This window comes from Rhinolophus hipposideros, assembly GCF_964194185.1.
Source record: "Rhinolophus hipposideros genome assembly, chromosome: 5".
Taxonomy (NCBI): Eukaryota; Metazoa; Chordata; class Mammalia; order Chiroptera; family Rhinolophidae; genus Rhinolophus; species Rhinolophus hipposideros.
Window position 1 is genome coordinate 60766364 of NC_138051.1, and position 27568 is coordinate 60793931.

At 36.5% G+C, this 27568-nt stretch overlaps 1 protein-coding gene across 1 annotated transcript; it reads right to left on the reverse strand.

The window, feature by feature from the left end:
* Positions 1-63: 63 nt before the first annotated feature.
* SAV1 (salvador family WW domain containing protein 1) lies at positions 64-26393 on the reverse strand. Its single transcript, XM_081050058.1, has 5 exons — positions 25944-26393; positions 23353-23796; positions 10522-10792; positions 7402-7545; positions 64-1466 (listed from the first exon to the last, which is right to left on the reverse strand). Exons 1-5 carry the CDS (start codon positions 26035-26037, stop codon positions 1265-1267), a joined length of 1155 nt encoding a protein of 384 aa, XP_080906184.1. The 5' UTR covers positions 26038-26393; the 3' UTR covers positions 64-1264.
* Positions 26394-27568: the final 1175 nt, after the last annotated feature.

Below are 27568 nucleotides of genomic sequence, written 5' to 3' on the forward strand. Positions count from 1 at the left end.
CTGAATGGAAAAAACCAGTTTTGATAGCACTAAGTATAAAACATGAACTCAAACAAGACACATGTAGTTTCCACAAAAATATATTTAATAAGCTTGTATAAAATCAAACATTTAACATTTTCAACATTTTATCAACAAGTCAAACTCACTGTTACAACTGGGAGTGCTTTGTATTTTGGAAGATTACGTAAAGTAAAAATATATTTACATATTTACAACACATGTAAATATAACTGAAAGGCTACTTCAACTAATGTTGAAATTCACGGAATTCTAGAGTTTTATAGGCCAGAAGTGCCATAAATGTATCTGCAATCAAATGTACTGCGCTAATTATGAACAATATCTTAACTACTTAAACCAAAAGGAAAAATAATTTGGAAGGAAATATTGGGTTTTAAAGTTCTGTCACAAACTCTTAGAAAAGATATGTAAAATCAATTTATTGACCCAAGATTTCTTACTGAATCCCTGATTGTCATTTGTGGCAGTCTGTTAGGACGGCAGCATGCTATGCTATTGGGAACCCGCCCCTGTCTTATCAGTCATGCTCCTCAACACCGTGAGAACACTGGCCGAAAGTGAGGAAGTGACGTTAGCAACTTTGAGTGCTGTGCACACCTTTCCCACACAGACTAAGACCTTATGCCTCAATTTATTCCTGAAAGATTACAGGCCCTTCACCCTTTCATATCAAAAAATACTTTAACACATTTTTAAGGGGTTCTATATATTTTGGGGGGAGGGAAACCCCATAAATTATATATAAAAATTTATCCCAATAAAGGTCCCAAATGCCATTTTATGTTTTGAACAGTACACAATAATATTTAAATTATCTGATTCCAGACAATGTTCCACACTAAAGCAGTAAACATCTTTTTTAAAATACTGCATAGGTTATCTCTCACTCTGTTTTGTAAAGAAAGGTACTGCTACTGTAAGTGTCTACCAAGTGATCATTTCCTATTTATTATCTAGTTATGAGATTTCTTGCTGCATTTGTCTCCATTGAGACTATTCAAAGCAGTTTCCTAACATGCAGCATTTAGAAGTGTTTGCCATATTGGCTCTTACAATGATACTCATTTTTTTTTTGCTCAATAAAAGAGTATTTTTAATAACAAAATACATGTAAAATTAGAATATTATTTCCAAAGAGTAAGCTGCCTTTATTAACAAAAGTACTTGTTTGCAGTTTTTTATCTGTGAAAATATTTTAAAGCCCTTATAAAACTTAAATTTTATTTTTAAAAAAATTAACTTAAAAATTCTTGCCATGTTGCTGGGCATACCACTGCTGCCTCTGTTTGCGGTTTTCCAACTCTGTCAGGAGAGCCTGTCTGTAAGCTTCATACATTTTGACAATCTGTTCCATTTCTTTCATGAAAAGCAACGTTAGCATTCCCTGGTATGTATCCAGGTCAGCTAGCTGGAAGAGTTCCCACTTCAGAATGTGGTCATATCTGTTTTAAAACACAATCATACATATGTTCAGAATACACACATAAATGTAGTTAGGGCAATAAACCAGTCTATTTTTTATAAATTGCAACTCTATTAAAACCAAACAAACCATAAGCTATAATTAAAAATAACTGAGTTATTAACTGCTGTTTAAATATACTATTTAAGGAGAAGAGAAAGCTGCTAACATTATTTCATTTCATCTTAATCTTAAGTATCAATTATTCTAATATTAACATTAGACAATGATAAGCACAGATTTCAAACCACTGTAGTTCTATAATTTCTAAAGAACATTTATGCTATTCATAAGTACATCCAAAGTTAATTTTCAGGAACTTAAGGACACTTTAGACCACGTTGTACCCACAAACAATACATAAAAATGGGCAAAGTCATTTGTGTCATTAGTGTTGATAGAGCTTTTTGAGGAATGCTGTTCACTACACCAAACAAGGAACTAAACAGAAAGAGGAATGAAGAGGAACCACCATTCATCATGGGTTGCGTCTTCCTGATGTTGAGTATACAGTATTTAAAAAAACAAAAAACAAAAAACACCCAAACAGAAAAACTCAAGCAGAAAGGAAAGATCAAACTGTTCTCAAAATGAGAGAATAAGGAGACTGTAGAAGACTCCACAATGCGGGAAGGACTCATGTTAAGATTATGTATGTATCTCAGAAGGCCTGCAACGGTACGTAGATCACATACTGAGATGAAAGTGACATAAACTACTGAAGCAGTAATTTACACTCTGAATCGAAAGATGCCTGAAGACAGCACTCCAATCCAATTTCTCATTTTACAGATGAAAAAACTGAAACCCAAAGAGATTATATATCTCTTGTCAAGTTGTAACGAAAAGATCAGAGGCAGAGAACTGTGGATCAAGATACTTGATTAATATAATAGTTTTAAATGTTAATACCGACTAAGACTAAACAAAGAACTTGAACTAAAGCAGGGCATATACCGATATGATATTGAAGGTTTACTTCTCAACTTATATTGCCGAGCAGACATAATAATGAGCTTTGATTATAAATTCTAGTAAATTTATTTTTAATGATTGTTTATAATATTTCCTACCCAATGGTCCTTTGGTAATTAATTGATCATCTTATTCCAAAAAGATCATCTGTCTAATATAAATTTTAAAAGGCTTTTTAAAAAACAACAGCAAACAAATACTGAGTAGCTAGTATGAGCCACATACTTTCCTTGGTACACTGACATACATTTCTGTATAACTTCGGTGTTGTATGCACCACAAATTCCAGGAGCACAATGTGCAAAACCACAAGGTAAATATATTTTGTTAGATCCCGATTTTACTCATTTAATGACTTAATGAGTGCTGCAAATTTACTAATAGATATACTTGGTAGAAAGCTACATTCTCTTCAGTGGGAAACTCCAATTACTCGCCAACATAAATTGGGGAAATACCGTAAGAAATACTCAATGAGCCTCCATGAACAAACAGTTGTAAGGTGTTTTCTAGAACCTCTGCCATTCATGTAGCTTAAAATTTTACTTATTTGAAACAATTCCATAATTCCTAACAAACAAAATCTTAATCTTCCAGAGTCTGAATTCCATAGCTTAGGGCATTTCAGCAATGTCTACTGATTCAAAATGCTTAAATTTATGCCAGGTGGTGAACTATAAGAACATTAAAGTTCATTTATCATTTGTGTACGTTCTAGCAAGAAAAAAGAGAAGAATAAATGGGTAAATATACTTGGTTTTTAAGACATAAATATTCTATATAAGCATTCAAGTTTCTTGAAAAAGGGAAAAGAGAAAAAGCTTCAGATAATTTTCTGACTTCCCAATCGCAGCATTTAGCAAGAATAGGATTATGATACAAGCAACAAAATCAGAATAGAGAAAAATCCTTTGGGAAGAAGAAAATGCACTCTAAGGAAAAGCATAAATGAGAAAATTATGCAATGTGCCAATTTCCTTTCCAAATTCTTGCCCCTGGCGTTTCTATATAGTTATTTCCCTTCTGCCTGTAATACATCCAAATATGCCTGTGCTTTTTTCTTCAACAAAAAGTATGTAATTTCCATTCTTTCCTTCTTAACTAGCCAAATAATCTGCTTCCCTAAGCTTAACTTTTAGCCAGTTATACTCTAAATACACAAGTAAATCTTTCAGAAACTGGCTGTAAACCATTTCAGTGGCCTATGCTATAAGCATCTCTTTTGCTGTTTTTCCTAGGGCAGTATTCTAGTCAAACATTACTTACAATAACCCATATATGCCAACAGCAACTGCTGTAATGCTACCAAAAAAACACACGTTCACATTCCAGTGGATGCTGCCGTTAGGAGCCCAGTGCTGCTTTTCCCACCTCCAGGTATCATAGTGCAGCCTAAGTCCCTTGCATCTGCCCCTGATAACAGTGTGCCTGCTCTTTCTTTCCACCCACACTCGGAGCTGGGTTAATGGTGACACTGCAAGATCACCAAGCCATAGGAATAAAGTCCACGCCATAGGAATAAAGTCCACGCCACAGTGCCGTTGGTGACTGGCTTTGAGGTATATGTGAGGAATATTAGAAAGTAAGTATGTTCCTGACAGTCTTTTTCCTGGTAAAGATTAAATCTTATAATTTTATCCAATAGTTCGACTTAATTACATTTATATGATGCATTATAGGCTTTTGTGAGAAGACTTAGAAACATTAACTTTACAAAATTAATAAATAATTTAGAACATAATCTGTTTCTAAGTCAAGTTCTGGAATTATGTGCAAACATTATTTTGGTAAGTTACTGCTAGACATAGAATACAATTTCAGGAATTTGGAAGATTGTCAATTGCTAAACAACTGGAAGAAACAGGCTAATTTTTGGCTAAAACTTTTTGATAAGTAATTGGTTCTCCATTATCTAATTCATAGATAACAGCTCACCCTTTGTTGCTAGAACAATATTAACTATTTCCATACTCTTCAGGGATAAAAATTTAGGAGCAACTAAAAAGCAAAAAGGTTTCTAGACCTCTTAAGTTTTTAAGCTGTAAAGAAGTACTTGCTCTCTTGTTTTCCAGGCTGGCCCATTCTGTGAGAGTTCTGATCTATTTGAAATAAAGCAAAACAAAAAAACAGTCTCTAGTTTCCTAAAGTTTTATAGCTAACTCATAGAACCAGATATGAAACGGGCTATAATCTTTGGGAGTCTTTCTTTTCATAAGAAGCAAGCAATTCCATTTAAATATTAGGTTGATGCAACAGTAATTGCAGTTTAAAAGGTTAAAAATAACTGCAAAAACTGCAATTACTTTTGCATCAACCTAATACAATCATTTTTCTCTAAAAAAGATTTTTGTTATTTTTTTCTAACAATGACTAGAGTAGAAATAACATAAAGCAGAGAGAATAATCCTTCTCAATCTCATCAACTCCCCAAAATAACAAAGGTTAACAGTGGGGCACATACTCTTCCAGACTTAAGGAAAATACAAATACAAACACATATAGTTGACTTAGGATCAGCATACAAGAGTATACAGACTAGTGGGTCAAGTGGTATCGAGTGAAAGAAGAGGGGGAAAAGGGAAGAAATGTCCATCTGCTATCACATTCCTTATCCCATTCCTATAATATACGGATATTATCAGATAAAGAAGCTTCTGTAGGTTAGCCAAGACACCAAACCATGATAAACTTCTATGGATATATGTGTACCTCATTTCAAGTTAAACTAAAACCAAACATGACCCAAGCACTGTTTATACCTTGCAGAATGGTATCTATAATGAAAAGTTCTTGAAAATTACATAAATTGGACTTAGGGGGAAAAAATAACTGACATTTTTAGACTACAGTCCTCAAGGATCATCTTGTCTCTCTGCATCAGCCACAGATCAACAGCTGTGAATTTACAGACTGAGAAGAATGGTGGGAGTGTTTATGTTGGCCAAAAATTAATAACTCATAGTAAATGACCAATAATTATTAGAATGCTAAACTGGCCTAAATGAGCAGAATCACAGTCAAATATAATGAGATGTATACTTTAGGTAACATACCAACTATTCAAATTAAAAGTGAAAAGAAGCTAATAAACACAAATGGCTCTAAGCAAGAAAAAAAAATTTTTTAAATACCTAGGCTAAAGGCCTATGCGTGCGTGCGCACGCGCACACACACACACACACACACACACACACACACACAAGCATGCATGCGGCTAGTAAACACATAGTAAGATGGTAAAAAGTTAGATCAGAGTTGACTTAACCCCCGGACATTTTATTTCAGTGATCATCCTTTATAATTACAGAAAAGTTACTATTTCAAAAAAGTATATATGAAAGCTTTACATTCCTTTTATTTGAATATCAAAGATTTAATTATTTTGTTCCAAGTTCATTGTCCAATCATCTTTAACACTCTAAAACTTTTCTTTGGGCTATTTTATGCTGATAATTTTGGTTTCTGAAATACAAAAGGGAAATAAAAGAGTAAGGCTACATACCAACAACTGAATCTTACCTTAAATAGTTGTTAAAAGTATATGAAATAATTACTACAGGTAAAATGCCTAACAAGTACCAGGAATTTAACAGCTGCTAAGTAAATGATAATTATTATTAAAATAAGAAATGATCAATGACAAAAGTTGGGAGCAAAATCTGAGAAGTTAGATAAAGGTTCGAAATCTACCACTTAATAGCTTGAGATCTCAGCAAAGAGAAAGCCTCCTTCTGTTCACCTGTAAAATGGGTTTGGGGCAGATTATGAGATAACATACCTCAAAGTTTAGCACAGTAAGCACTGGATAATCAAAAAGTAACTATTTACTTTCAAACACCCCCTGTTCTGAAATCAGCATTTTTGTATACAAGTTGCCAATCTTTATTACGTTGGGTTATTGATCTGACTACCTACTTCTGTTTTCCCAGAAGAAAGAAGTTCTTTGAGGCAAAGATTTCATTTAGTCATGATAACATTCCAACAACTGTGCCTGTGATGGCACCCAATAAATATCCTCAGCTCACGAGCCTGGCAAACTCAGCCATCTTTAAAAACTAACACATGTATTTCCTCTTCAGTGCAGCTTTCCTTGCTCCTCTCATTTTAAGAAACCATTCCTAAGGGCTTACGCACAGCAGCCACTGTGCCATGTGCTTTAAAATGCGTGATCACTTTTAAGCCTCACCACACCAAGAAAAATAGGTAGGATTATTACCCCCCAGGTTTCAGTAGAGGAAAAACACTTAAATCTAAGTTCGGTAATTGCACGAGGTCATTCAGTAAGTCGGTGATGGAGCCAGAAATCACACTCCGCTTCCTTCCTGAGCGATCTTAACCAGTTTTATACTCCTACCCCCCAAAATAACACTAATCATGTACTAAGCTCTTTCAATGTGCAAAGCACTGTGATAAATACGTTAGATGCATTATTTTACTGAAGTCTTAATATATCAAGAATAGATACTATTACCATCCCCAATTTACAGAAGACAAAACAAAGTTAGACACCCTACCCAGGGTTACACAGCTAAAAAGCATCAATGTACTTAGATCTTATCCCAGAACCTGCAGCCACTACCCATACAACTTCCTCAACCCCGTGTCCTGCTTTCTTTCACGCATGTACCTAGGTCTCACCTGGGTCCTTATGTTTATCACAAGGTATCGTACCACTTATTTACAACTCAATCTCCCCATAACATAGTAAGTACGTCTGCACACAAAGTAAAGATTTAATAAATGTTTGCAGAACATATTTCTAATTAATGATTTTCAAACTTTATAAACTGTGATATCCTTTCTTCAAATACAATTTTATTTAGAAACCCAACATTATTAAGAGAAAAACAAAATGGTGCTGGGTGGGTTAAGCAGATCCGAGATTCCATTCAGTGCTCCACTCACCCCTCAACAAAAATTTGTGCTGTAAATTCACTTACTTCACAGGAGCTCGAGCATAAACCTGAAGCCAGTCAGGAATTTCTGCCGTATGATATGGATTTGCAGGTACCAGAAGGGACTGATTTCTTTCAGTTTGCTGTGGCTGGTACGTGACAGGAGGAGGTTGATCATACCGAGGTACGCTATGAAAAAAAGAATAGTCATTCATTAGGATAAAGGCCCTAAATCTAAACAAGAAATCAGAAAGAATAATACGTAAGCATTTCTCAATGAGCCTCTTGCCCAAACTGAGTTCCTTCTACCACATAAAAAAACATAAAGGACTAGCTTTTTAAAAATCATGCTATAGGGGAATTAAAACCCAACTTCTCTTGGAAACTAGTAAGGCCCTAGTGATGGATTTAACCTAAGTTAAATCTTTACATATTTTTAAGAAATTTCTTCTGCTGGTATTTACTCTTTTCAAGGATGACTTCAAAGAAGACTAAAAACTTGGAGCTAAGTTGTAACCTTTATACAGAGGCGTAAAACTAGAACGACAAATTCCAATAATTACAAGTAATTAGCTGTAAATTTATGTTGGAAAGGTTGAATTTCTCTCAAAATAACAATGGATATTTTCTTCCTCCATTCGGTTGAAAAGAGAGTTTGGAACATGTAGTGCAGTAGGAGTGATTGTGCTTGAAATATCCACATTAACTGTAATATTTCCTTCTTGCTTTTATCACCTTAAGAGGGCATATGGGAGTTAGAGCTGATTAGAACCTATTTTAAATCAGACTTTTAAAAAACGACCATACTTTTAAGTAATTCTAATGGCCTGTATGTGTTGGGGCAAGGGAGAGAATAGCAAAGCAGGGAGGGGGCTGTTAACATGGGAAAAAGGTAAGGAGAGCACCGAACCTCCTGAAAGATAAAGATCGAATTCTGGGAGGCCAAAATGGTTTATTCCAGTCTTAGAGACAAAACAGGAAGGGTCTGCCTCCCAACATTAAAATTTATGTGTTTAGGGGGTGGCCAGTTAGCTCAGTTGGTTAGAGCGCGATGCTCATAACACCACAGTTGCCGATTCGATCCCCACATGGGCCACTGTGAGCTGCGCCCTCCACAACTAGATGGAAACAACTACTTGACTTGGAGCTGATGGGTCCTAGAAAAACACATTTCAATAAAAGTTTAAAAAAAAAGAAATTCTTAGTTTATCAGGAAAGGACATTACAATACTGAACTGGGCTTTTAAGTGTAAAAACTGTGGTTAACAATTTAAAAATCAGTGTGCAAATGGCACTGAATTTTACCTTCTTTTATAAGTAGGTACAAAGTGAAATATTCCTTGACAGTACAACTGGAGGATGGGGAAAAACAGATTTCAACGTCAGATATACCTGGGGTGGGGGTGGGGGTTAGGGAGTACGCTCAGTTTGGCTACTTAGAAATAGTATGAATATAGGCAAACTGCTTCACTTCTCTAAGCCTCAGCCTCTTTCTTTGTAAAATGGAATAAATTCATACCAAAGATGAATGTCCTCAGGATTCAATGAGCTAATATAAGTCAAGTGTTCTGTATGAGCATTAGCATTATATAGACAAATAGCTATTAATACTACCTACCTACGTGAGCTTAAGGAAGGTGTTTATTCTCTCCTGTTTAATGTCTACCGAGTTGCTGAGAAAAGCAAATTAATTAATTATGAAAATGCTTTGTAAACTATAAAAATTCTATAATAACGTAAGGTTGATGATGAACAGAAAAGCAAGCTGAATATACTCTCAAATCTGGCTGTCTGGACCACAAAGTCCTCTGCCACCTGGTGAAACTGGAACCACATTTTTTTCCCCGTCATTCAGTCATTCATCATCTGCTACACTCCCACTATGTACCCATCTCTGTGTTGGGCACTGGGGACAGAGCAGACATAACTGGGACTCATCCTTGCCCTTGGGTGGGGATCATGGTCGGGTGGGGATCATGGCCGGGTGGGGTGGGAGGCTCTGAGTTTTATCCCCATGTCACAAGCCTGAAAATGGAGCCCCGGGGTGGCATCAGCATGCCTGAGATGGTACACAGTAGGTGAAGGGACCAGAGCCCAACACAGGCAGAGCAGTTGGTTTCATTCTTTTGCAGGGATGACAACCTCACAGTTGTTCAATAAATACTAAGTGCCACTAAATAGAATCACTGGAAAAAACTGCTTTTCAAATTTGAATAAATCCAAATATGTAAAATGATTAAAACATAATCATAAAACTTTGTTTCCTAGGTAATATTAAAACGTATTTTCATAAGTTTAATGATCCTAAAAACGCAAATGTCTGCTATAATCAAATATCTGTGCTATGCTAGATGATACTAAATAATATCAATTTACATGCTGATGGTATTCTACCCATTTTTAATCTTACGGTTCAGTTTTGAAAGCTCAAATGTAGTTAATTGGAAATACTTGCAACTTCATTACTAAATTAATATTAGCTTTTTATGTACTTTCAAATCCAATGTGTGCTTCACATTTACGGCACATCTCAATTTAAATTAATCACATTTCAAGTGCTCAATAGCCACATGTGACAACTGGCTACAGTATTCAGAGGGCTAGAAGTCTGGCCATAAGCAAGGTCTACTGATAAGCCCAGCATCAATCAAAATAGCCCAAAGGATTACTGGCTACATTTATTAAATAGATCTGGGATGTTTTGTGCAGTTCCAATTTTCATTTTCCTGCCTGGCAACAGAAAGAAACAGAACACAAAATATCTAAAAGTGAACAAAAACAGCAAGATGTTACAATTCAAAAGTATATTTTGACATATTAGGAGGTAGGTCTGTATTATTTATAGGAATTTAAATGTAAAGAGGCAGATGTTTTATTTATTTCAATTTCTGGGTATCTACAACAAAAACACTCTGGCATATTAAAGCAGAATCTGATCATAAGAATACTGACCCTGTTTTAGAGGTTCCGTAAAGATTTTTCCGCCCATTATAAAGTCATTCATTACTAAATATATGTTCAGAGAAAAGTATCATAAAGTTTGAAAAATAAAGCTTTCAAATATCAAACTTCAGAATGCCTTTTTCTTTGATGGAAATATGACCTCAAAATCTAACATTAGACAATCTCAAAACAAAAAGTTGTTAAAAAAAAACAGGTCGATACCTAGGAGCACAGGGATGCCTATATTGAGCCTTCTTATTTGTATGATCTACATAATAGGTTCCAAATTCTGACGACTCAACTCGCTCCCATCCTGGAGGAAGTCCTTCTCGCTCAAGAGGATGGCTCCAATGAGTTGTATTTGTGTTGTGATCTATATAGTATTTTCTCCCTCTCATTGTCCAGTCCACAGACCAGCCAGGAGGAAGGGGTAAATCTTCGGAACCATGGTTAGTTAAATTTCCCAAAGATGTAGCAGCAACTCTCCCAATACCTGAAGAGAAAGAGAAAAAGGGAAGAAACAAAACAATTATTCAAAAAAAGTTATTTAAAAAAAAATGCTACCTGAGAAACAGCTATAAAATTAACTATCTTGGGGACGGCCCGGTGGCTCAGGCAGTTAGAGCTCCGTGCTCCTAACTCCGAAGGCTGCCGGTTCGATTCCCACATGGGCCAGTGGGCTCTCAACCACAAGGTTGCCGGTTCGACTCCATCCCAAGGGATGGTGGGCTCTGCCGGCTGCAACTAGCAATGGCAACTGGACCTGGAGCTGAGCTGTGCCCTCCACAACTAAGACTGAAAGGACAACAACTTGAAGCTGAGCTGCACCCTCCACAACTAAGACTGAAAGGACAACAACTTGAAGCTGAACGGCACCCTCCACAACTAAGATTGAAAGGACAACAACTTGACTTGGAAAAAAGTCCTGGAAGTACACACTGTTCCCCAATAAAGTCCTGTTCCCCTTCCCCAATAAAATCTTTTAAAAAAAAAAAATTAACTATCTTGAGTATGTACTCTTGTATTAAAATTCACGATTTTATCATTGTAAGTAAAATTAGCCCGTATTACTATTATTTAATTACAAAAAGAGGGAGGAAGTAGTCTCCCTCTTTGAAATTAGGTGTTTTTGGTTGATGCCTCCATCATCAGGCCATACAAACATTTAACTACTAGCAAAACTACTTAAGTATATATACTGCTAAAGGAAAAGAATATTTCACCTCATTCAAGATTTAAGTTTGACATTTCAGCTAAAACAGCATAAATAAACTATTTCCAATTTATAATTTCTAAAAATAATCTGGCTGTGACCCAGAACTAAGTAAGTTTATCAAGGTAGCAGGGTATACATTTAACATACAAAACTCAATTAAATATCTATATACTAACAATTGGAAACATTTAAGTTCTTATATACACTTGTAATAGCTCCAAAAAAATCAAACATTTACAAATAAACCTAACAAAATACTACGTGCAGGATCTGTATGCTGAAAACTACAAAACACTGATGAAAAAAATGAAAGAAGCCCTATCATGTTAATCGACTGGAAGACTCAAAATAGTTAAGATGTCAATTCTTCCTGAAATGATCTTTAGGTTTAAGGTAATCCCAATTGAATTCCAGCAGAAGTTTTTGTAGTTATAGACAAGCTGACTCTAAAATGTACATGAAAAGGCAAAAGAACTAGAGGAGCCAAAACAATTTTTAAAAGGAATAAAGTCGGAGGACTCATGCATGCTACCTTAATTTAAGGCTTACTCTAAAGATATAATAATCAAGACTGTGGTATTGTCAAAAAGACAAACAGATCAGTGGAATAGAGAATCCAGAAATACACCTACACATATGTGGTTAATTAATTTTTGACAAAGTGAAAAGGCAATTCAATGGAGAAAGGATAGTTTTATCAACAAATGATATTGGAACAAATGATATTGGGACATCTATATGTAAAAAAATTAATCACAATCTATACCTCCCACCTTATATAAAAAAGAACTCAAGATGGATCATATATCAAATGTAAAACATAAAACTATACAACTTTTAAAAGAAAACGTAGGATAAATTTTTGTGACCTTTTCTCAGGAAAAGACTTCTTAACCAAGATACTGAAAGTGCAACCAATATAAGAAAAATACTGATAAACAAGACTTTATCCAAATTAAAAACTTTTGCTATATGAAAGACAATGTTAAGAGAAAGAAAATCAAGCTATAGACTGGGAGAAAATATTCGCAAATCGCATACCACACAAAGGACTTTAATCTAGAGTATATAAAGAACTCTCAAAACTCAACACTAAGAAAACAACTCAGTTTTTTTTTTTAAATGGGCAAGATTTGAATAGGCACTTCACCAAAGAAGATACATAGATGGTAAATGAGCACATAAAAAAATGCTCAGTATCATATTAACCATCATGAAAATGCAAATTAAAACCATAATCAAATGACAGTATACATCTATGAGAATGGCCAAACTGAAAAAAAAAAAAAAACCTGTGAAAACACAAATTCTGATGAGGATGTGAAAAACTGGAATTCTCATATACCGCTGGTGGGAACGCAAAATGCTACAGCCACTCTAGAAAACAGTTCTGCAGTGTCTTACAAAGTTAAACATATGCTTTACATATGACGCAGCAATTCTATTCCCAAATATTTAACCTAGAGAAATGAAAATTCATCTTTACACAAAAACCTATACGGGGACATTTACAGTGGCTGTATTCCTAATTGCTTCAAAGTAGAAATACACCACATGCCCTTTAAGAGAACTGATAAACTGCAGTACAACCATACAGTGGAATCTACTCTGGAGTAAAAAGGAAACAATTATTGATCTATGCAACACCAAAAATCTCAAAGACACTGTGCTGAGTGAAAGGAGCCAGTCTCAAATGGCTATGATATAAATGGTATGATTCGATTAATATGAAATTACTACACAAGCAAGGAACTACTAGGACAGAAAACTGTGGTTGCCAGGAACTAGGGGGGAGTCAGGGTTGACTACAAGGGGGCAGCAATGAGGGAATTTTGTGGGGTGATGGAAATGTCCTATAAACTGACTATGCTGGCATTACATGGATCTACACATATATTAAAACTCATAAATTAAGTTTACTGTATGTTATTTGGGAAAAAAAATAATCTGGCTGTGTAGTTTTACTCTCACACAAGAACAGTAGTAGTGTTTAATCATCCCAAAACTCAGTAGCTTAAAACAAGACTTATTTAGTTGAGAAAAAAAAGATTTATTTAGTTTACAAGTCTATAGTTTAGTTGACAAGCTGAGCTCAGTCTGTGTTTTTCCTTGTTGCTTTATCAAGAGATAATTGCTAGGAGGCCCTATGATAATCAGCTATCCATTCCTTTCTGACCCAAGCTGCTCCTTTTACATCCCTGCAGTTCACTCAGTGTCAGCTACATTGGCCTCCTTGCCATTCTCAAACATGGCAGGCATTGGCTGTTCATTCTCCCCAGAACATTCTTCTTTCAAATATCTCTTTGGCTCACTCCCTCACCCTCTTCAAGTATCTTCTTAAGTATTTCAATGACGCTTACTCTGACTAGGTACTGCAATCTATAATACCTCTTCCCAGATTTCACTTACCCTATTCTTTTTTTGGTGTCATTTAACCTTCAAACTTATTATATAATTGTTGTGTGCTTATCATCTTTCTTATCCAACAAGAATGGAAGATGCACGCAAGACAGATATCTTCGTTTTGCTCACAAACCTCTAAAACAGTGTCTGAAGAACAGAGCACATAGTAAGTGTTCATTAAATAAACTACAGTATGAAAACAGTGGAGGAAAGACAGTGGTGTTAGTGGAGGAAAGATACACAGATCAATGGCACAGCAGAGAACCAAGAAACAGACTCATACAAATCTAAGTGCACAACCGATTTTAGACAAAAAGTGCAAAAGGAATTCAATGAAGTAAATAGCCTTTTCAACAAATGGTGCTGGTGCAACTAGACATCCATAGTCAAAAAAAATAAACCTTGACCTAAAATTCACATCTTATAGAAGAATTGATTCAAATTGAGTACATGTAAATATAAAACATAAAACTACAAAACTGTTTAAAAGGATATCCAGGAGAAAATCTTTGAGATCTAGGGTCTGGCCAAGAGTGCTTAGACTTGATACTAAAAGCACAATCCATAAAAGGAAATAAATATGAATTGGATCTTAGCAAAGTTAAAAATTTTTATCCTGTGAAAGTCCATTTGAAGAGGATGAAAAGACAAGCTACAGACTGGGAGAAAATATTTGCAAACCACATATCCAACCAAGGGCCAGTATCTAGAATATATAAAGAATACTCAAAACTCAACAATGAAAACAATCTAATTAGAAAATGGGTAAAAGACACAGAGATTATCACCGAAGAGGATATAAAGATGACAAATAAGTATACAAAAAGATGTTTAACATCATTAGCTACCAGGAAAAATCAAATGAAAACTATGATGACGATCACTACACATGTAACGTAATGGCTAAAATAACAGTGATAATACCAAATGGTAGTGAGGATGCAGAGGCTGCATCACTTATAAATTGCTGTTAGGAAAGAAGGTAAAAAAACAATCACTCTGGAACACAATTTGGCAGTTTCTTATATAACTAAACATGAAATTGTCATACAACCCAGCCAACTTCACTCTTAGGCATTTGTCCCAGAGAAATGAAAATACACGTTCACACAAAAATCTATACACAGGGCCGGCCCGGTGGCTCAGCGGTTAGAGCTCGATGCTCCTAACTCCAAAGGCTGCTGGTTCGATTCCCACATGGACCAGTGGGCTCTCAATCACAAGGTTGCCCGTTCAACAACTCGACTCCCACAAGGGATAGTGGGCAGCGCCCCCTGTAACTAAGATTGAACAGGGATCTTGAGCTGAGCTGCCGCTGAGCTCCCAGATGGCTCAGATGGTTGGAGCGCATCCTCTCAACAACAAGGTTGCCGGTTCGACTCCCGCAAGGGATGGTGGGCTGCGCCCCCTGCAACTAGCAATGGCAACTGGACCTGGAGCTGAGCTGCGCCCTCCACAACTAAGACTGAAAGGACAACAACTTGAAGATGAACGGCACCCTCCACAACTAAGATTGAAAGGACAACAACTTGACTTGGAAAAAAGACCTGGAAGTACACACTGTTCCCCCAATAAAGTCCTGTTCTCCTTCCCCAATAAAATCTTTAAAAAAAAAATCTATACACAAATGTTTATAGCAACTTTATTCATAATAGCCCAAGACTGGAAACTGCCCAGACCTTCAACAAATGAGTGGGTTAAACAAACTGTGGTACATACATACCATGGAATACTACTCGACAAATGAAAAAGAGAAACTAGTGATACATATAACAACTTGTATGAATCTCCAGGGAATTATGTTGAGTAAAATAAGCCAATCTTTGCAAAAGGTTATACGCTATATGATTCCATTTATATAATACTTTTAAAATGACAAAATCTTAGAAGTGGGGAAAAGATGAGTAGTTACCCAGGTTGGGAAGGGAGATGGGTGTGGTTATAAGAGAGCAACAGAAAGGATTCTTGTGGTGATGGAACCGTTCAATGTCTTAACTATGTATAGTGCACACGTAACTTACATGTGACAAAATATAAAATTGAACACACACACATAAATGAGTTCAAGTAAAACGGAAAATCCTCCGAACATGATGGGTGGACTGTATCAATGTTAATAGCCAGTTGTGATATTATCCTATAGTTTTGCACAATGTTACCAATAGGGAAACTAACTAAACTGTATGGGGATCTCTGCATTACTTCTTGCAACAGCATATGAATCTACAACTATTTCAATAAAAACTTCAATTAAAAAAAGGAGAGTGGTATAATTCCTAGATCTAATATACATATGAGAGCTGCCCAAAGCAGCTGAAATACAACAAAATCAGTAAAGAAAGCAGCAGAAATAAAAACAGAGCACCATGAAAAACTGGCTAGCCCAAAATTCTACCCTGGTAATTTCTCTTTTTCCCTCCACAACCTCCTACCTCTCCAGCAACCACAGAAGGCGATTTCAAATAACTGTCACAGGAAAACCCAATTTATTCAATAATGTGTAATAAGAACAGCATAACATTAATTTAGTAAGAAAAATTGAAGAAGCAAAAGTACAAAATTTATTAAAGAGACTGTGCAGAAAAATGTTGCCCCAAAGCAGAGAAAAAAATGCAACTAAATACTCTTACATAAATTAAGAGAATAAAGAATGAAGAAATCAACTCTCTGAAGACCACAAAGAAGAAGAGCAAGAACCCAAAAGAAGAGATGGTAAGACAATAAAAAGGTGAAGACAAAAACTGGAAGAACAAACACACAGTGTTGGTTACAGTGCAGAAACCTGGCAAATCTTAACCAAGTGATGCAGGCTAACATCACTAACGTCATACAGATGTGACCATGAGGATGCTGCATCTCAGTGCCTTCTTTCCAGAAACCAATAAGCCCAGTCAAATCAGGAGGGGAAAAAAACCATCAGACAAAATCCAATTAGAAGAACGGTCTATAAAATATATGACAAATATTCCTCAAAACTATCAAGGTCATGAGAAACAAGAAAAGACTATGAAATTGACATAAACCAAAGAACCCTAAGGAGACATGGCAACCAAGTTCAATGTGGTATTCCAGATTGGATCCTGGAACAGAAAACGGACATTAATGAAAAAACTGGTGAAATCTAAATAAACCTTAAGAGTTTAATTTTTTTTTAAATCCCTGAGTCCATAAAGATATTAAAATAAAAACTCACTGGTTACCTTTGAAGGGTGGCTTGGGTACCAATTCATCATTCTGAAACAATAGTAAATAAAAGGAAAGATCTAGCATTTATTCTATGAACATCAATCAATTGATAAGGGAAAGTTCTTCAATACAGAATTGCAACTACTAAAGAAGAAATGACAGAATTAGAGTATCAACACTTGCAACACTTAATGAAATGTTGGATCTAGCTAATGATCATTAATGGCTGCCAAATCAACAGATAAAAGTCTGAAGGAGAATTTCATGATGGATGAATGGGGCTGACATCTAATCCCATGATCAATTTAAACATCACAAGAGAAATCTGTCATTATGTGTCTCTGGAACTGATGTAACAGAATGTACACTACACCACCTATAAAGTATTCTGACATAAAAGAAAATGCAAGAAAGAAAACAAAATACTCTTGCTTAGTACCCTTTGGGAACTAAGGGATACATTTCTAAAACAGATGGCGACTATAGAACAGAACAAAGCCTTTTGGTGAAACCGACCTTGGCTTCAGTCAAACTGCAACTGAAGTACTTAAAGAGAAAATACTTAAAAAGAGAAGAAATAAGCCAATGTACTAAAGACATGAACATAGCAAATAACTTTAAAATCACATTGTGTATGCATGCAATGGCTTTATACTTTCTCATACTTTCATCACTAAAATTGTTGTACTACGAGCCACAACCAAGGATAGCAATTTTAAAATCAATTTTAAATAAATACACACACAGTCAACGCAATGTACTCATATAGAGTTATTTTTAAAAACCATAACACTGAGCTTAACAGAGGGCCCCAGAAATGTATAGATTTCTAAATACAGCATTATTAAAAACAAAAACTATCAGTAATCAAAAACTGTACAGGCTTAGAGAATATTAAAGTTCGTGACAAATTTATCTGCTGAGAAAATCCAAAATTCTATATACTGAACTTATCTAAATCTAGAAACACACATTTCTACATTTAAACATTAGGTACCAAACACCAGATGTAACGCATGATAAACATGAAATTCATATTTAGAGGAAACACAAAGACCTCTCTGTAAAATCTCATTTCTAGCAACAAAACCTTGACAATTTGATAAGGGAGCAATGAAATCCACAAAGTTCCATATAGACTCATTGGTTTTACCAATGCCATTTATTAGGAATCATGGTTTTACCTTTTTAAAGATATTCACAAATAGTTTTTTAGTTTCATGACACATTCTACCTGTACTTTCAGAAAGTGCCATGTACACTCAATTTTTTTCAAACCATTAGTTGGGATTTTATAAAACCTACTGAGAGACGAATGTACTGTACAAAGGACTGGAAACCACTGATCTAAAATTTAAGTTATTACAGTAATAAAGTATCTCGCATACTAAAAAAAAAATAAAAGCTGTATCAAGCTTTAACACACCAGACCTCCACTTTAAGTTCAGCTAGAAAATTGAACTCCACTACTCAAAGGCCAAAACTGGGAAAAACAGAAAAGCACATTAACAATCTTACTAAGGGCAACACGCTAACAATTATGAGTGTCTACTCTGTTCCCAGCCTTTTCCATATGTACTATTTCATATTCAAAAGAGCTCTATGAGGTAGTAGAATCACTACCAATTTACAGATGAGGAAACCAAGGTCCCATTAAGTTACTTTACCAAAGGCCACACATATGATGTAAGATCAAGTGACAATATTACTAACCATGTAATCTTACCAACAAAAGATCTGTAATTCTTCAAAGAAAAATATGATTGCCACTAATAAAAGAAAAAGCAAGCTACCAATTTTGAATTCAATCAAGAAAAATGAGAACTTGTTTCTGAGCTACAAGGAAAAAAAATCAGTTTTCCGTAATTCTAATTAGCCCCAGTAAAGAACGAGTGGCACTCATAATCCTCATAATAACTTCCATTTGCAGGAACTAACTGCACACCTTCTATTTACATAAAATAAAGTAAAACATTCATAAGCTTATATGATTTCCCAAAGACACGGAAAAAGTATTTTGTCTCTCTACCAACCTTTCCTAGATATGCCTACAAAGAACTTAATCTCATATAACTACGCAGGTATCTATGAGATCTGACCTTACACACAAAAGCTAAAAAATTCTCGTTTCCTAATTTTGCAGTGGCTAGAGAATGAAAATTTGGAACTCTAATAAAGGTCTATGAGCTCCAGGGTAATAAATACTAAACCTTATAGCCCATGTTATAATCGAGATGTTGACAGATCTAAATATTGAATAAAGCCAATTGCCTCCTCGGCAAAATAATTAAAAATAAAGTTGTGTGCCTAAAGAATATTAACCCTTCCTCAAAAGATGATTCTGGTTAACTAAATATTTATGCATATCCTGGAGTAAACACAACTCCAGTGGTTTTTTCTTTTTAAGCCTGACACTTTCCATTTTGAGCTTTGTTTTTTTTAAACTTTTTAATTTATTTTTTTAAGTGTGTTTTTCCAGGACCCATCAGCTCCAAGTCAAGTAGTTGTTTCAATCTAGTTGTGGAGGGCGCAGCTCACAGTGGCCCATGTGGGGAACGAACCGGCAGCCTTGTTAAGAGCACAGCGCTCTAACCAACTGAGCTAACCGGCTGCCCCATTTTGAGTTTTATAATCTGATGTCTTTAGTTGTCTTTAAAAGCTTGTACTAAAAACTGTATAAAACTAAATTATTTAAGTGCAAGAGAAAGGAATTCAACCTGCCTTTAGTATTCTAACTAAAGACTTCCTGTTAACAGCAGGATTCCTTCCTTTGGCACATACAGTAAGTGCCTGTTATGTTGGCCAAAATGTTCAAGGTCAAATTTCACAGCTAAACGCAGAACTTGCTAAGTCCCAGAACCCTTAATGATAATATACAATTTGGTTTTGTGCTTCTGCTAAATACAGTAAGATGAAGTTAACCCTTGAGATAGGTGTTTCCGTAAAATCTAAGTAATAACTAATTGGCAGGAATTACTACTCTCATTAACTCATTACAAAACTATTTCCTTTCATACCTTTTTATGCTTATTACATTAGTAACAGCAATCAAAATTTAAAGTTAGTGAAAATAAATCTGTCTATAGCACATTCTTACCATCCCACAAACTTACTTTCTCCTTTCAATTCATTCAAGTTCTAGCTAAAACAAATCTTGAAAATAGAGTAAGTTTCAAGTCTCTTCACGGTGAATTCAAGAAGCTCCCAGCTATTGTCTCATATTCAGATTTTTTTTTTCCTTCTGGAAAAGACAGTTCTTAGGCTTTTCTTTTTGGTCATTAATTCTTCCCTGCCACCTAAGAGACTCCTTCAAAGAAGTATTTTTCTAAAAGGTAAATTAAACATTAAATCTTATTGCTCTGACATAAATTAATGTTAAGTGAAATTTCTCAAGCATGTGTAACTCTATAATAAATGCAAATCTTTTTAAAAATGATATTCTTTAATTTGAAAAAGTATCCAATTAACTTTTATTTATTTCTAAATCATGATTGGAAAATTGTTTTAAAGTCATTAAACTTACAAAAACTGTTAGACAGCTCTTAAGAGAGGATCAGTAGAAATTTAGTTCTTAAAGTATTTTTGCAATATTTTGCGAATCAGAATTTTATTTATTATTTATTTATTTTAACTTTTATTTATTTTAAGTGTGTTTTTCCAGGACCCATCAGCTCCAAGTCAAGTAGCTGTTTCAATCTAGTTGTGGAGGGCACAGCTCACAGTGGCCCATGTGGGAATCGAACCGGCAACCTTGTTAAGAGCACCGCACACTCTAACCAACTGAGCAAACTGGCCGCTCCCGCGAATCAGAATTTTAAAACAATATTTTAACTGGGTATTATTAATTCTTCATACTTACTCCATTCAGGCAGAAAAGTGTTATAAACTATCAGTGGTGTTTGCAATATAAATATACATAGGAAAGGTGAGTGCAAAGAACAATAATTAGTATTACCAGATTGTTATAAGCTATTATTCCTGCTACCCTTCAGCTACCAAACCTGTCTTAAAATCCCAAACTTAAAATCTCTGGATTCATTCACTTATTCAACCATTTGTTTTTGGAGTTCCTCCTATATAGCTAAGTACTGTGCTAATTCTATATGACTCCTCTTTCCCTCATCCCTCAAACCCCATTAATAGCCAAGTCCCATCAATGTAGATGTGTCCCACTTCTCCCCTTTCCAAATGTACCCAGCCTGAGTCAGGTCCTCATTAACATTCAAAATATTAACCAACAAACATGCACCAAATGGAAGAGGAGAGTCACTGAAACTACTCGTTAACAGCACATTACATAAAAAAACTCATTCAAGTAAATAAAAATCAGGGATAAAAAAACTACAGATTTCAGTAACAATGTGAAAAAAGAATGTCATGGAAAAAGTTAAGGAAACAACTAAAATATTAAGAATCTCTGCTATCATGGGTACTTTACTTTTCTGCATTTTGCAAATTTCCTATAATAAGGAGATACTACTCTAAAAACATATAAATGAGCTTTATTTTGAAAACTTACAATTTTGGTTAGATAACAAATTATTTCTAGGTTTAAAACCACATGACATTTGAAATAGACAAAATAAACACTTCAGCAGGCAATCATCAAATCTTTTAACCTAAAAGTTTTTTTAAAAAGACACCCTAGAAAAGCTCTCCTCTTCGATGTCCCAGTGAGATTCATGTCGACTTTCACAAAATAAGCTGATCTTACCAACCATTCCACACTGTTTCTCAGTTTTCAAAACTTTAGTGATTTACTCTCCCAAACCCATAATTCTCATTTTCCTTCAAAAATATCATAGATTTGCCCTTTCCTTTCCAATACTCATTGGTACCTGGTACCTACAGTCTTCTTTTCTCTAGGAACATATCCTTACTAGTAGACTAATCTCTAAATGGTACTTTCATAAAATGACTTGTCTTTTTTAAATTTGCAATAGTTTGTGCTTGACTCACGTTTAAATACTACAACCTGTTGTTGGACCACAAATCTCCATGCCATCTTACATCTTAGTTCTTCACAGTAGGCAGAACTATACAGTTCCTTGGATTTACATCATGTCTGTTTTCACTGGGCTCTTCCAATTTTCCACCTAAAATGCTCTTTGTCAGCCCCCATTAATCTAAAGTCCAAGCTTAAAGCACAGCTGAAGTCCCACAAATCATTCTCTAAATATTCTACCTACTCTACCTCTTCTGACCCCCTACTGCACTTATACTAAGAATACCACAAAATATACAAACTGTTCTGTGATTATTTTGCATATATTGGTTTTGTTCCCCAAAATAAGATAACAGAGAGGAGTACTGAGAAGGTCAGGGAAAATGCTAGACATATGATTCATAATAAATTAAAAAAATGTCTTCTACACTTAAAATACTCATGCTCCAAACTGTTTTTAAGTCACCTTATTTGAAATGTTGTGGGCTAAAAGGTAAAGGTCTCATGTATTTTATATTTTTAGCTTACCAAAATTTAAAGCCTACAACTTATAGGAAAAAAAAGAATCAAATGAAAAAGTTTAATTTTCAGCTTGCTTCAGTTTATTTGGTTTATTCCAGTACTTTAGGACTAAAGCAGAACTGTACATTCCTCCCGTCTCTTCTGATTGTTGTACAAGTATCCCCAAGTCAGCAAATATAGAAAGCAGATTTTAAAAAATTATATATCTAATATTTTTGAGTATTCCAAAAAAGAATAAAAAGACATGCTTAACACACAATTAACCATTTCACAATAAGGCTTTTTGACCAACTTGGGAACTAATTATTGAACTATGAGAACAGTTTTAATAGAAGCAGTGCAGGTTCTAGCTAAGTAAGGTTGCAGTTGCCATGGTATTACCTACCACGCACAATGCTTCCTCTCTGCCTTCCCTTTCCCAGGTTTAAGTCCAGTTCCTCTGAAACCCTAACCCATTCTACAAAACCTAAACCTAGATTCAATCCAGCTGTAGATATTAAATTATCTAGGTTTTCAAGGTTCACTGTGTTAACAGTCATGATAACCTGCAGGTAAGTACCAAGTTTTTACAGAATTAGTTAATAAAATAAATGGACACAAAATTCTTTCACTTAGTGTAGGTTAATAATTATTTGAAAGCTGGCTTGGCAGGACTGGCAAAATGGAGAAGTATTTCTCTAGGAATATCTGTTGGATTCCCAAAAAAATGTAGAAAAAAAGCATCTTTTAAATTAACTGTTAATAAACCTAAACTAATGTAGTAGTTCTAATTATAAGTTACCTGAAGCATGCCTCCCCTGATTCTGTGGCATTCTTTGGAAGAGATCGTGACTGTATTCATAATATCTGTAGTCTTCATGTGTACGATCTCCAAGTGGGCGTCTTCTCTGACCATCAAAATAATTATCTGAATAATAATATCGGGAACCAGAGTCTCCATTTTCAACAGCAAAATTAACTTCTGTTAAAAATGACTGAGAGGAGCCATCTTCCCGAGGGACATCTGCTAGACTCCTGGCAAGATAAGAAGGTGCAGATAATCTGTTGCTTTCTCTTCTCATTACTTCATGGGGTGTTCTTTGAATTGGAGTTCTAAGGAAACTCTGGTTTCTTGAAACTATTCCATCTCCAGAAGCTGAAAAGGCATTAGGGCTTGAGTCTGGAAGACAGATATCAGTTCGTCTTGGAATTGTCGGACCATGCCGGATGAATGAAGGCATGAGATCTATAATGAAACAAAGAATAAAATGATCACTTCAATAAGTAACAAACACACTTTTTCAAAGTCGTCCGTTTACATTTATCACCCCCAAATGCAAAATTTCAACGGACTTAAGAAAACACAATTAAAATTGTGATTTCAGATAGTACTTGGATATTTTAAAATTGAGGCTGATTAACATATTTCCATTCAAATGAAATTTATAATTTCATTATAAATGTGTAGAATCAAATGTATTCTTACGACCATACATAACATGAAATATCCATACGCTTAACTATGAAACACATATTAATGAAATAAGAATAAAGTGTAAAAATAGAAAACAGTCTAACAAATGGATAGTTACCAGCATAATTCAAGATTATAGCTTGTTTTATTGATTTAACGTCATTTTCAAAATTCCTAAAAATCCTTCTTCAAAACAAACACAATTTCAAAAATAAAAATAGAACATATGCTATTCCCAAACATATAAAGGTGAATTCTTTAAAAACATTTTAAAATTATTAACCTGGTCTTTCTACTCCTGGACGTAGCACTAGTACAGTAATCAAAAGCTGGAAAGCCAAAAATATAGCTATAAAAATAAAAAAATTTCACGGTCACACAAAAGTTGAATTTGTTAAAAAAAAAAAAACAAAACCGCCAAGCCTGAAACTATGGCTCCTTTAAGAATAATTATAATTCAAAACAGAAGATAACAGTAGAACAATGGCTCTTCAGGATATAGTACTTCGGAATACTTAAATAGCTTTGACATTCCTGGTTAGAAGGCAAAGTAACCCTAAAACCTGAAGAAAACTAGATTTGGAGACCGTCAAATTTTGAGGGCATTTCATATTAAGCTTCAGAAGCAAACTCTAGACAGAAATTAATATCCAAATAAACAAGGCTCAACACTAAACTAATGAAACTAGTCATTTAAACACTAATGAAACTAAAACAAAATGCTGTATCACGTTATTTGCTTAAAAGTATAGCAAACATATTTTATGATTTCAAGCAATATTTAATAAACTTTATTTGCAGCAAACTGCAAGCTACCATAAACTTAGCCTTTCAAACACGAATGTTTAACTCAAAAATGAATTGTTAAAAAAAAAGGTTTAAAAAAATCAAGTTTCAGGTTACTGATGTACCCATCTGATCCAGTTTGCTGTGCTATAAGAAAGCACTGGAAATACAGGATAAATCTGGAAGGCTGATGATGTGGTTGGTTATAATGGAAAAACATGCTCTCCACCCCTTTCTGTGTGATCTTGGACAAATACTACGAACTCTATGAACAGCTTTCCCAACTATAATGAGGTAATGCTTAAGTCACAAGGTTACCACAAGCTTCCAAGAAGGAAATTTTACACAAAGGGCCAGCATGCAGTATGAGCACCGACATATGAGCTCCTTAACCTCACAGATATTCTGAACACACAGCGAGAATAAAACCTTCAAAATATATCCTATTAAAGTTAAAACCACACAAACTTTTTGGTAATTTCTCCTAAAATATGACAGAAATCATTTTGAGTGCTTTGTCCTTGTGGGTTTTTTTTATCTGAAGCAATTCTCGTGAATATAGGAGAACACCAAACACACACGACTTGGGTTCCTCTCCTCGGAGACGGAAGAGTGAAACGGCTCCGGACAGCAGCTACAATCGAGGCGGTCGGCTTTCGCCTCCTCGAGCTCTGCATCCAGCAGCTGGGCTAAGGAATTCTTTCTCCCCCCGAGTTTGCACAACTTCAAGCACCGGCGAGTGATACCCACAATGTTTGCAAACACAAGGCATATCTCGACGTAGCTGGAAGAGGAAAAATGTGCCCCGGTCTAATTACTTTCACTCCTGTAGCATCAGGGGATCAGACATTTAAGTGTTTTCACCCCCAAAGAGCCTCTTTCTTCCAGTAAAACGAACACTCTGCCTTAAGAGAACAGGGAAGTTTGTCATTTTTTGGGGGGTGGGGATAAGGAGGAAGGGGACTGATCTAAGTTTCTTACTATCTGTCAGTTTCAAAGCACAAACACGACTTCAGACATAATGAAATGAAAATGACAACAAGCGTATTTCTCAGCGACCAGGAGGAAGGAAAAGGCGCGGGGAGCCGCGGCCGCTCGGGGCAGGGACGGGGTGTACCCGCCCTGACACTCACTCCGCAGCAGAGGCGAAGTCTCCTTCTTCACGTACTTCCCCTGCACCTCGGCGGGCTTGGACACTTCGGTTTTGGTTTTCTTTCGGGACAGCATCCTGGTCGACGAGGCTCCAGGCCGCGCCAAGCAGCCTGCCTAGGGCTCCGCGCTGGGCGCCGGCCGTCCCCGCCGCCACCTCCGCCGGCGCCGGCGCCTCCTCCCCACCACCGCCGCCGCCGCCGCCTCTCCGCAGCCCGGGGTCGCCCGCAGGAACTGCCGCATGTTCGGGGCGCTATGCGCGCCGGTCGCCGCTCAGTCGCTGGTCAGTTCCTTCCCGGAAGTCTGCTCGCTCCGCAACGCTGCCCGAGGACTCCGTGAGGAGAGGCCAGGGACGCCGGGCCGGGGCCACGGTCCGCCTCGGGCCGCCTAGTAACCTTTCCGCTACCGCCGCCGCCGCCGCCGCCGCCGCCTACGTCCCGTAAACTTTCCCCGCGGCCGCTGGGAATTCTGGGAAGCTCGACGCCGCGCAGGCGCCGCGCCGCGCCGCCCCTCCCCCACCCCAGCTCCGGGGCGCGGCTCCGGCTGCGGGACTGCGGGCCTGAGTCTCAGCTAACGGGCTGCTCCCACAGCCGCCCCGAGGAGCAGCGGTCGACTGACACCTCAGTGAGGGGCACGTCCCGAGGATGGGAAAGGACAAGTCCGAGGGTGACCAGACTGAGCGCGGGAGGTCGTCGTGAGCCCCCGCAGTGGAGCTCCCTCGTCCCACGGAGTGATTCACCAGGACGCTGAGGGAGCTGGTGCCGCTCGCCCTCGTGTTCCCGTCTTCATCGTGAGCGCAGACGTCCCTCTTGGAGTTTCTTGCGCCGGTAAAGTCAGGTCCTTCCTAACGCAGAATGAGAACGGAGTTGGACCACAGCCCCCAGGCTGGTGCTGCACCAAAAAAAGTCTAGATGCCTCTTTGTTGAAAACATTCATCTGTCCCATACTAATCAAACAAATATAAATCTATAATCTCCTGTGTACCAGGCAGTGTGTCTTTCTCATTAAGGGGAAGAAACGGGGCGGAAAATACCAAAATGGAGTTTCTACTACCTCTTATTTCAGATAAATTTGATATAAGCATATGTTATGTAATCATTACCAGTATTATACGTAGTAGCCACAAACTTCCTCTTGGAGTTAGACATTACAGTCTTAGAATTTTGAGGGTCTTGAGCACTAAAGGTCGAGACCTGCAATTTTTAATCTAAAACAGACCTATATAAATTAGGAGAGCTGCCAAATGTACAGGGTGACATTTGGAAAACACGGTGGGATCCGGCCCTTAGTGACCAAATTAAGTCCTTAATTTTGGAGAAAGCTTTCCCTGAGATCAAAATCATCTTATCAAGAGATATAAAACAACTAACAGGCAAGGAATGTTTTACTACACAATACTAGGATGATGGTCAGAAACCTGTTTGCCATGAATAAACGGCATTTTACCTAGTGTCTGTCTCCACCTTTGCAGGCTCTTACGCTCCCTTGGTACAGAGTTCTCACAATTCGTTCAATAACCAACAATTTATTGAGCAGCTACTGTACCAGGTGCTGTACCACTGATTGGGATGTAACAATCAAAACAGACACAAATACTTCCTCTTGGGGG

Coding starts and splice junctions, on each gene's coding strand:
- SAV1 (XM_081050058.1), bottom strand. CDS start 26,037: ATGCTGTCCCGAAAGAAAACCAAAACCGAAGTGTCCAAGCCCGCCGAG. Junction 23,797..25,943: donor GACTTCGCCTCTGCTGCGGA/GTGAGTGTCAGG, acceptor GTTTCATTATAG/ATCTCATGCCTTCATTCATC. Junction 1,467..7,401: donor TATGCTCGAGCTCCTGTGAA/GTAAGTGAATTT, acceptor GTTTTAAAACAG/ATATGACCACATTCTGAAGT.